Raw genomic sequence first — 11,348 nt, 5'->3', positions numbered from 1 at the left:
GGTTGATACTGCATCATCTTAGGCACCCTAATGAAGGATTACCATTATTCTCTGCAGTTTGAATACCTGATAATAATAGGATAACTCCCCATTCTACTTTTTTTTCATAGCTTAAAGGTGTGGCTATTGGTCAGGGAGGTCATCTTTTGAAGTAATCTTTTGAGGTGGTGTTGGGAGAAGTCCAGATTAATAGACCTGCAATAGAAGGAAACTTACCTGGACGTGTTATTAATCATTGCCATCACTACCAACACCAACACCAACATCACCATCATCATCGCCATCGTGTTATTAATAGTTGACCTTGCAGCCAAATGGAGACAAAGAGTTTCTACAATCAGTGCAGCAAGCCAGTGCTAGAGAAGAGACCTGAACTCTGTCAGTGCTCCTGCCCTGCTAAGGACAATACACCTCAACCAACTAAGGGTTTGATTGACAAGAAACAGTAGGCTTGATGAAATAACCCCACTTAGGTTTAAATACCCATTTACTTGACTTTTTTCCCCCAATTGCAGGCAACTCCACTGTGTGCTCTCCGGCTCAGATGATGGAAAGCCACCAGGGAAGAAGCAGTAGAATGGGTCATTCTGAAGAGCTCAGTGACCATCAATGTGGCACTGTCATAGGACACCAACGTTCCAACAAGGCAGTTCATCAAATTCCTGCCCTGCTAGAGCTGCCCCAATCAACTGTAATTAATGTTGTTGTGAAGTGGAAACATATAGGAGCAACAACAGCTCAGCCGCAAAGAGGTAGGTCATACAACCCCCGGTGCTGAAGCGCGTAGCATGTAAAAATTATCTGTCCTCAGTTGCAACACTCACTACAGAGTTCCAAACTACCTCTGGAAACAACATCAGCACATGCACGGTTCGTCAAGAGCTTCATGAAATTGGTTTCCGAGCAGCTGTACACAAGCCTAAGATCACCATTTGCAATGCCAAGTATTGGCTGGAGTGGTGTAAAGCACATTGGACTCTGAAGCAGTGGAAAATGTGTTCTCTGGAGTGATGAATTACGCTTCACTATCTGACAGTCTGGCGGACAAATCTGGGTTTGGCAGAATGCATAGTGCCAACTGTAAAGTTTCTGGAGGAGGAATAATGGTCTGGGGCTTTTTTTCATGGTTTGGACTAGACCCCTTAGTTCCAGTGAAAGGAAATCTTCAGGATGCGGATATGCTACAGTATATAATAACATTCTAGAGAATTGTGCACTTCCAACTTTGTGGCAACAGTTTGGGGAAGATCCTTTCCTGTTTCAGCATGACAAGGCCCTCGTACGCAAAGCAAGATCCATAAAGAAATAGTTTGCTGAGTTTGGTGGGAAAGAACTTGACTAGCCTGGACAGACCCTTAACCTCAGTCCCAACAAACACCTTTGGGATGAATTTGAATACTGACTGCGAGCCAGGCCTTACGCCCACCATCAGTGCCCAACCTCACTAATGCTCTTGTGGCTGAATGGAAGTGAATCCCCACAGCCATGTTCCAAAATCTACCGGAAAGCGTTCCCAGAAGAGGGTTACAGCAGAATAGGGGGGTCCAACTCCATGTTAATGACCATGGTTTTGGAATGAGATGTTCAACAATGTATATTCCTTTTTTTATACAGACATATACATATATATATATATATATATATATATATATATATTTTTTTTATTATTTTTTTTTAAAGGCCTCATATTAACAATAAAATGTTTCAGTACAATTTTTAGGCCTAAATACACTATATTATCTACATTAACTAGCCTATCTGAATAACTGAATACATTTTTCACTAGTTTAAGTTTTCATTTGGTTTTCAATTTTGATTTCAGTTTCAGTTTAGTTCCTGTTTTAAGAGCAGGTTTGCTAGTTCTAATTATGCTTGTTTTTTCCATTTTTATTTTTTATTTCAGTTCACGATAATATCCTTGTTGGTAATATGCAATTTATTTAATTTATTGACAAACATTATTGATGATTATGAGTATATATGAAGATCCACAAGCTAGCAGTCAAACCCAACACAGCTGTTATTTACAATTTTGGATAACTTGGCTAACGATCCCTGGAGAAGACAGGACATCTTTAGTAATTGCATACATATGTTTACGGAGAGCAATGGATGGCTGATGTCTGCACACAAATCTGAAGTCAACCTGGGCTTTTATGGGATTGCTCGAGCGTTTCGTTATGCTATCACATGAACAGGCACTCGAATACACCATTGATACAAACAAATGGTCTGAGAATGTTTCATGAATCCCAAGCTGTTTTCATAGCGATCTTACAAACAAAACAAAGAAGAATTTAAGAAGTTTGGTGAATGAGAAATATTCCCAATGCTTTATCACTATCTATCAATCTTTATGTAAATTAGATGAATCTTCTTAAGTATTCAGATGACACTGTGATTGTGGACACCACCAAAACTAAGAAAATACTCTAGTCTATTATCAACCAGTCCAAACAATGGGGTGAAACATTTTTTTTTCACTTGGATGCAGAAAAGAGAAAGGAAATGGTCATGGACTTCAGAAAAAAACAATCCTCCGTGATACACCATGCCATTGGAGAAAAAACAATAGATTAGAAGAGGGTAATATATGGGCACCATTGTTGACAGCAAACTGGAGCCAGTTGTCCTCAAGTGCATGTCAAATATCAGTACAGACAGTTCTTCTTCTGCAAACTTGTTTAAATTGTCTGTCAGTATCTAGTAGCATTTTACACCTGCTTTATTGAAACAACCCTGACCTTAATCCAGCCTAACAGTTTGGTTTTGCTCTCTAAATAATAACAAACCGGAGGTGAAGAAAGTAACATTACTGAGTAGTAAGAGCATAGGGAGATCCATTAGGGACGAACCATCAGAAACAGGCAGCCAAGAAAGGACAAAGTATAAAAATTCTTCTCTCACAGAGACCTTGCTGTCAGAAAGAAGTCGGTCCCAATAATTTAAAACAAGTAGACCCAACAGCTTTGTGCCAACATACACATTGCCTCATCAATGACTCAGCCCTCCTCAATTCTAATGTTTAATTTAATTTTCTGATTCAGCATAGTCCAGAATGCATTTTAGTGTTTCTAGATCGGAAGCAATTTATATAATAATATAACAATAATAGCAGCAATGCACTTAAGGAATCTCTAAATTCAATTACTATAATTTTATTTCTAAATACAATTTATATATATATTTTTTTATTTCTTGTATGCTAGCTGCCTCACCTGAAGTTGGAAAAATAATGTTATGCTAGCTGCTTCACCCTAGGAAAATTATTATTATTATTATTATTATTATTATTATTAAGCAGGTTTTTAATGTCACTGCCAATGTATCTTAATGTTGCTACTGTGTGTTTAGCAGCAGGCTTTCCTTCCCGTAAATAATGATATAATATTTTTAATAGGAACAGCTGAAAATTATGCAAAAACTGAGAATGGAATCATGATGCAGAATCAGAATGATTGTATTCAAAATGGTCTCAGGTGCTGTGATGTAATAATCACGGAATGCAGTCCATTGTTATCAGCTCTTGCTTTCCCGTAAGCTCTGCCTGCTCAGTTTTGTGACGTCAATAAAGGCCTTAGCTTTACATTACTATGACAGGGAAATGTATGTTCTATTGTTTAATTCAGATAAAGGAATGGTGAGGAAAAACTGGTGCTATTTAGAGAAGCACTGGCCAATTGTCCACAACAACACAAAAACTGTATCCTCCAATCACCAACCAAACTAAAGATGCAGCCTGGATTGCGATTAGAGTAAAGGGAAGACTGAATTACCAAACTTTCTCAGCCAGAAAAGGAGAACAGCACAGGGTTATATCATCAATGCTACCTTAGGTAGGGCACTCTTACCTTATCGACTCTCTCTTGTGCTACCTAAGTAATTTAAAACATGTAACATGTAACGCAAAGCATTCAAAGTTTATCATTCTGGTTTAACACAATAGTTCTGATCTTTGTTTCGGTCAATTGTCTTTGTAACTTGTGTTTTTGTCAGGGCCCCTTTGGAAAAGAGGTTGCAACCTCAACGAGGTCTTCCTGGTTACATAAAGTTTTAAAAATAAAATGAAGACCATGGCAGGGATTTCTAGAAGTGTGTTGCTGTTTCCCATTTTAGGTGGAGATTGTGATGAGGTGTCAGTGGCTCTGGTTGTTTGTTGGTATCTGGTGCCTGCTGAGCGGTCCTGTCTCGTGTGCCCCCACACTGCCCTCTGCTGACCTGGAGGACCTGCAGTCCATCAGCTCAGAGGTCATTGTGCGCAGGGGTCCCTGCAGCGCCACCTGTGGGCTGGGGCTCCGCACAGAGGAGAAGTGTTTACTGGAAGGAGGTGGGACTCCCCGGGACTGTCACGAGCACAAGGTGCGGTGCCTGCTGACCTGGCAGTGTGGCCTGCGCACCCTCACCGCACCCACAGGGGGCGCTGTGGTGCTGGACTGTTTGGGCGAGGTGACGCAGGCTCAGGGCAGGTTTGGTTTCTTCCTCTCCTGGCGCTATGCCCGTGGAGTGGTCACCACCGATGACAGCCTTTTTGCCCGCTGGCACACGCCGGTGCTGGATCAGGTGACGCTGGACCCCCTGCATGAGGAAAATGCCGGAACCTACCGCTGTGACGTGCAGGACAGCACCCACCGCATGGTCAAAAGGGTTTACTTCGGGGTTAAGGTCCTGCCCCCAGATGTAATACGCCTGAACTTTACCAACGCCCTCAGCCAATGGGATATCACAGACAAGAGGCTGAATCCAGGACCAGGACCGGAGCCTGTCTATTCCTATCTAACACAGAGGGACATGGTTCTGTACAGTTTGACTGTGGCAGCCGTAGCTGCGGCTCTCATCTTCCTCTCTCTCCACTATGGCTGCCAGAGGCTCACTGCCACAGCAGCAGTGATATGAACTCTGATCACTAATGCATGCGCAGCACAGGCAGATCCTCTGTTCATAAACAAAGGCATAACTATAAATCAAGCTGTGCTGTCACGTGTCTTTAATACACTGTAATTACATTGCAGTGACTTATTAGATGCCATATCCAGAGTGACTTATAAAAGTGGAGAACGTCAGTGTTAGACTCAGGAAAACAGAAGTGCAGTTTCACCAAGAAGACAAAAAAGGCCCACCTATAGTCATTGATAGTATTTTATGCCAAAGACAAATTGCTCTTGTGCATGTGGCAGTGACACGTTTTTTGTTGTTTTCGGCTCTGTACTCGAGTACATTGGATTTAAAATAAAACAATAAATATGAATTTAAAGTGCATACTGTCAGCTTTAATTTTAGGGAATTCACATCCATATCGGGTGATCCATTTAGAAATAACAGCCCCTTTTTAATACAGTCACCCCCATCCTCAGACATTTGGTCTCCACTGCATGTGTGTGTGCATGTGTGTGTGTGTGTGTGTATAGAAATGTGACATCAAAGTTCAGAAGTAAGCAATGAAATGAAAAGTATATCAAGTACAAAGAAAAACACGTCTTTCCAGTGGGAGTAGATGTTCAGGTATGCCTGCAGATCATGAATACAGTTAAGACTTTTCAGCCATTTCAAGCAGGTTTGAGATTTATATTGTATGTGCATGTATGTGAGTTTATATGTTTGCTGATGGGCAGGGTCATATATTTGAGGGACATAGTATTGCCATTCAGCGTCTGTAATAAAAAGACAATACAGTGAATGACAATATAAATTAATATATGAAGTAGTCCAAGTCAATGGTGTTGATGCTAGCCACACGTAGCAGTTAAAAATTTGGCTGATACTTTTCTACATATATCAACCGAAGACACCCCAAGACATGCTTTGAATTTTACTGTTGAATAAAGAGAAACTTGACTTTCTGACAACTCAGACTTCATCTTTCTGCTTTAAGCAAATGATGCTTAGGGCATCATTTGCTTAAGAGCTGAAACTTAAAACTGAATAGTGGTTTTGAGAAAAAAGACTTGTGAAATTTGAAGTCTGTTTGACTTCAAATATGAAATACTTACAGTAACTGCCAGCAGCCCCATGTACAGTGCCCTCTGTAATTTTGAACATATTTTATAATGAAACATGATGAAACCAAAAGGTATAGAAATACCCTTTAATAAAAAAGCTTTAACCATTAGTGAATTGTTTGATTCTAAATCTAAAATTGTGTAGATCATGGCCAAATCAAGAAAAATATGGCTTATTTTTTTCCCCAAAACATAACGGAGCTCTCAGTACATAATTAATTTGTACCTTTTTTGCTTGTATTAATACCCATATAGAATATTGAGATATTATTGTACTTTCAAGGTATATTCGGGAAATTTTTTTGTTAAAGAATAAAAAGGCACCTCCACTGTACCCTTATTTCTGAGGGTGTACAGTCTGGTGGCATTGGAGTCAAACTTCTGGGTCAAAACGATTTATTTCAAGATTGCAATTTTAAATTCAGAATTGCTAGTGGCCAATAGGTACCAAAATAGTTCATCTGTGCAGAAAACATTTGGGTGCCTATGCCTATGGTGCTTAGCCCAACATCAAAATTAGTTTAATACAGGTAGCCAGTGTAGGGAGATGACAAGGGTAGTGACATGCCTGAGTCTGGTGGAGCTGTAGATCAGATGGGCAGCTGCATTCTGAATGAGCAGCAGAGGTCTGATGCCAGAGGCAGGGAGGCCAGAAAGGAGAGAGCTGCAGCCGTCCAGACAGGAAATGATCAGTGCCTGGACTAAGAGCGTCTGTCTGGGTTGCCTCTGTATTGCAGTAAACCTGTAAGTTCTACTCATTATTGCCAGGGACTTTAAATGGGAGAAGAGGCTTCATCATCTCCTGTCAAGGGAAGAGCCACCAAGCACTGCCAACCACTGACTCATGTGTTCCAAAATAAAAACCTATATACTCTCCATGACAAAATATAATTTGTTAACATTACAGTTAATGCTGGTGCATGAGAGTCCTACTCACTTTGCAGCTCATGTCTTGACTGCCAACTTATCTCACCCCCCCCCCCCCCCATGTACATGTTTAAAATTCTAAATAAATCAAAAGTGAAGGGCTTTTTAGTTTTTCCTTTATATAAGATTTGATTTTTTTCTATACAAACTACAAAGTGAAGTCATAACAGCAGGAAGTCTGGGAAGTTTAGGAGACAGTTAAATTTTAGTCCCCAAGTTGCAAATGTGAACACTTAACCAGGATTAATGTATTGTACATTAGTGCTTACTGTATAGATCAACTAATAAATATATTTATTGACTAAGTCTTCATCAATTTACATATACCATGACACTAAACGTGGAACTACATACAAGTTTATGGTTTTATGTACTCATCATGTATGTCTTGGGAAGAAGTGCATCAGTTTGCATACACAAATTTGAGCACACGCAAACACGAACTTGTGAGAGGTTGCAGGACCAGCTCAATGTTTGTAGTGTTTTCCTCCTGCAATTATCTATTTTTTAAAAAACCTGCAAGCAGCCCCCACTTTGCAGCAACATGGCTGTTTTGGCCCACTTGAGTACCTTGATCTCTGTAAAGCACAGAAGCATATCAATTGGTGGCAGTCATCTTAAGATCGGAATGAATTTGTCTGTCTAACTAAATCGGGGAAACAAATTAAAAGGAAAAAACTAAAAAAGGAAACAAATTGAATGAAAAATAAACTTGGAACAAACATATTTTTCATAGATATGAAACGTAGAAATATTTCATTTATGACTGCACACACATAATTTACTGGGTTTGAGCAGGACAGATCTCAGAAAGGTGTAATGTAAGTACATCTCCAGTTGGGAGCAGCAGAGTTACATACTTTTTCAGCACTTATACAGATCCTATTCAAACTATTTGAGCATGACATCTAAATTATTTATCTGAGTGAGGCCAAGGTGAGAAGCAGTATTGACCTAACCTTGCAGTAATGACAGAAGGAGCCTTGACACAGAACACATTATAAACCAATGCGTTTTTTTTAATGGGTGGTTTTATGTCGTGATCTTGTTCAAAATATCAAATAGACAACCAGTAAAATCTAAATAATGTTTCACACTAATATTGGCACATTATATGAGTTTTCTTTAGTGTGCTGTAGCTCAAACAGTTAAAGCTGTAGTTCATTCTGTCAAGCAAATGAATACATCATCAGGCAAGTTTTAAGGTTTTCAAATGAAGCATAATAAAAAAAAAATTATATGAATATCACACTATTCATGCAGAATCATATCTGCAATCTATTGTTTTTATTTAATTCTAGTCTGCATCAGATATATAACATTAGCAGGTAAGATGATGCATGATAAAAAGTTATGTCACATGACTCAAGTCATTTCCCTGCCCATCTTCTTTGTCTTGGCTGTTTGTTGATTTCAGCTCAGTGCTCCGCCTGCTTATCGACAGTCACTGGTTAAACTGGTCCCTCCACCTACAGAACCGGCAGGATCTTCAGGGTGGAGCAGAGGGATAGCTCTGTTTTTACTATCTGTGACTTGGAATGTTTGCATGACTGACTGAGAAATCATAAAAAAAGACTTCTCACCAACTTTATGCACTGATCGTTCATCAACTTCTATTTCATGATCAGGGGTTGGAAGCCTGGGCAATGTCAATAGCTGTCTGTGACTGTGATACGTTTGGGACACACCTGACCTCATCCCACCAGGAGTAGGCTTGGTTCCTTGGGTTACCCAATTCCAACGATATGTTAGTTCCCCAAAGGTTACCAGCTGTCATCAGTACCCCTCATCTCCAAATATTACTAGGTCTCCTATAGTACTATGTGTGATATGTAGGGTGTAAAATAGCCACTTGCTGTCCTGTAGTACTATGTATGGACTGTAATGTGTAAAATAGTCACCAGCTCTCCTGTAGTGGTATATGGCTTGTAAGCTTTAAAATAGCCACTGGCTCTCCTGCAGTACTGTTTGGCCCAAATGTGCCTGAAAAGGTTTGATTGGAAATTTCATATACGGTATATTCCAAAATGGCAGGAAAAAAGTGTTTTTAATTGGTCTTTTTCAACTCCTGCACTCAGTCATTTTACAGACACATTCTGTAGCAGTAGGTCAGAAAACCACGGTGGTTTCGGAATAATGGGTCACAATGTCTGCTGTGGTGCTATTGCAATGAAATTTACTCATGACTCATCTCTGTCTCCCTTAGTCCAAATGTAAGCATGCAGCATTATAGGATCCAAGGACTCAGAACTCGTAACCTAAGGTTACAGAGTTCCATATATATATATATATATATATATATATATATTTGAAAGCATGCATGCATTATGTCTAGTGTTGTGTTATACAAAAAAAGTACCACCTTGTGGAGTATTTATTAGATGAAGACCAGGTTCTAGGGTTAACATTTACTCAGATTTAAACAGTTTAACAGTTCTAAGGTTTCAGATATGGAGGTATTTTTCTGTGCTCTGTGGAGTTATAGACCTATTACTTATAAAAAATATCCAATAAAAAATCACACCCCACCTGCTACAGTTCATCTAGAAACTATGAACCAATTTGAACTTCCTTGAACTACACTATACCGATGTATGAACTGAAATCTCTAGTTCCGCTGAGAATGCGGCTTTTACTTTTTGTCATGGAAATATAAAAGAAGGTGTGGTCCAGAGGGGTCTGTTTACAAAGCTGCTGATGAATAATTCAGAGTTTGTGTATGTGCGTGTTTGAAGAGAGCTGCTCAACGGCAGATATGATCTGTCACCGGGATCCAGCTCAAGACAGACGTCTTTACCTGTCATCAGGTGTCATGTATAAACCCCATCAGATTTAATGGCTAAATGTGTCATTTGCTTCATCAAAATATTATGCATAGACTGATATTCGTATTTTTATCCATAGCTGAGTGAAATCAAATGTAAATCAAAAGTAGATATCGTAGGCTATAGAAAAGGGCGTGTGTTAATCAGCCAGCTATCAACCGGTATTGCACCTGCACCGTGGACTTTTTTAGATTCAATTTAACCGGTTTCCGGGAGTCCTCGAATGTGTAAAATGACAAGAGTACTATCATGGTAAGGAGGAGTTTTAAATTATTCTTTATTTTTATTATTTTTTATTTAATCAGTAGTGACATGACATATAGGCTATGTAATCACGTTTGATCCTGTGAAAACAAACATAGGCGTGGAATGTAAAGCCCAATCTTTTACGGTTATCTGGCATTTTTGTCAATATATTTGCTTATGTAATTTGTATTATTACAGATTATCTTTCCTAACAAGCTGGACGTTCGTCATAAAAGTCTGGAACATGTAACTACTGATGTGGAGTTTGACTTTGATTGCAAATCAGGTTTATTAAAAGGGCTTACGCGTTATACAAATAGCTTTCAGTTTTGAAAACGAGTGGCCAGTTTTTGAATCAGTCAGACATTGCCTTTCTTTATTTGTTTATGCAAAAAGTCGCAGCCTACCTACCTTATTTATCTCGGTGATTTCCCTTGTTTTCTCTTTTAAAATAACTTTAAATTAACCCGTCAAGAGCACATTCGCTTTCTTAAACACGATTTACTTTCTTAAGATTCTGAAATGACTTAGGTTAATTGTATACATTTTTCTTTATTCAAGGTTATTACGTTTATTCCGTTAATTCACAATCCTAAACAGTTAACCCAGGTGGGTTTCATTCAACAGTAGGCTACTGCAATTTGATGTGAAGCGAAAACAATGTTTCCTGAATATTCTCAGTTAGGGTATGAGTCACTTAAGGCTGGGCATAATTCAAACTGTCATCGCCCTGCGTTAATTCCAAGGCATGCTTAGCAGAAATTCGTTGTGAGGCAGTAGTAACGCGCGTTTTGTTAACGAGCCAGTCGCATAGCTAGGACTCATATTTCACTTAAGGTATCTTTACCTGCTTACTCCCCTCCGACAGCCGCCTGCGGAGTCAGACATGGCGAACTTCCTATCACTGTAACGGACAACGTGCCGCGCCTGTAGTTTTTTGAGGAATTTGCACGCGACAGATTAGACTATAGTTCTATTTGAACTGAACAATCAAGGGAGAAAACCGGAACCTGACCTTTAGAATACGATAAAGGAAAACTTTTGGCGATTGTAGTGAGTACAAGTGTTTTCATTGTATGACGTTGTATGGCTGTGTAGTGCCCATGTGAATTCAGAGTCGTTTTTTTCTTTCTTTCTTTTACTATTGGCGGTAATCTGTATTTTTGGAATCCATATGAAGGTGTTGCCTGAATAATTGTGTGTAATTATCTTATACAGAGCAATGGAAATGGCTGAATTCGAGGGAGTTTGGAAATGATTATCTTTATATATAATAATAAATAAGTAATAATACAATTCGCGTCGGACTCGATCTGTAAGGTTTTCCTTCCATGTACAATCGTCTTCTTAACAA

At 39.2% G+C, this 11,348-nt stretch overlaps 2 protein-coding genes across 2 annotated transcripts in view; both read left to right on the top strand.

The window, feature by feature from the left end:
* Positions 1-3,448: 3,448 nt before the first annotated feature.
* On the top strand, positions 3,449-5,193 carry tmem81 (transmembrane protein 81). Its single transcript, XM_064339116.1, has one exon. The coding sequence runs from the start codon at positions 4,129-4,131 to the stop codon at positions 4,891-4,893; it is 765 nt and encodes a 254-aa protein (XP_064195186.1). The 5' UTR covers positions 3,449-4,128; the 3' UTR covers positions 4,894-5,193.
* Positions 5,194-9,674: 4,481 nt separating this feature from the next.
* LOC135256876 (beta/gamma crystallin domain-containing protein 1-like) overlaps positions 9,675-11,348 on the top strand; it is a 34,486-nt gene continuing 32,812 nt past the window's right edge. The window contains exon 1 of the mRNA XM_064339115.1: positions 9,675-10,000. Within this exon, the coding sequence (XP_064195185.1) occupies positions 9,998-10,000 (3 nt within the window). The 5' untranslated portion in view covers positions 9,675-9,997. The remainder of the gene's footprint in view (positions 10,001-11,348) is intronic.

This window comes from Anguilla rostrata, chromosome 6 (genome assembly GCF_018555375.3).
Source record: "Anguilla rostrata isolate EN2019 chromosome 6, ASM1855537v3, whole genome shotgun sequence".
Lineage (NCBI taxonomy): Eukaryota > Metazoa > Chordata > Actinopteri > Anguilliformes > Anguillidae > Anguilla > Anguilla rostrata.
The sequence above is the reverse complement of the archived record's forward strand: the minus strand, read 5'-3'. Positions and strand labels throughout refer to the sequence as shown.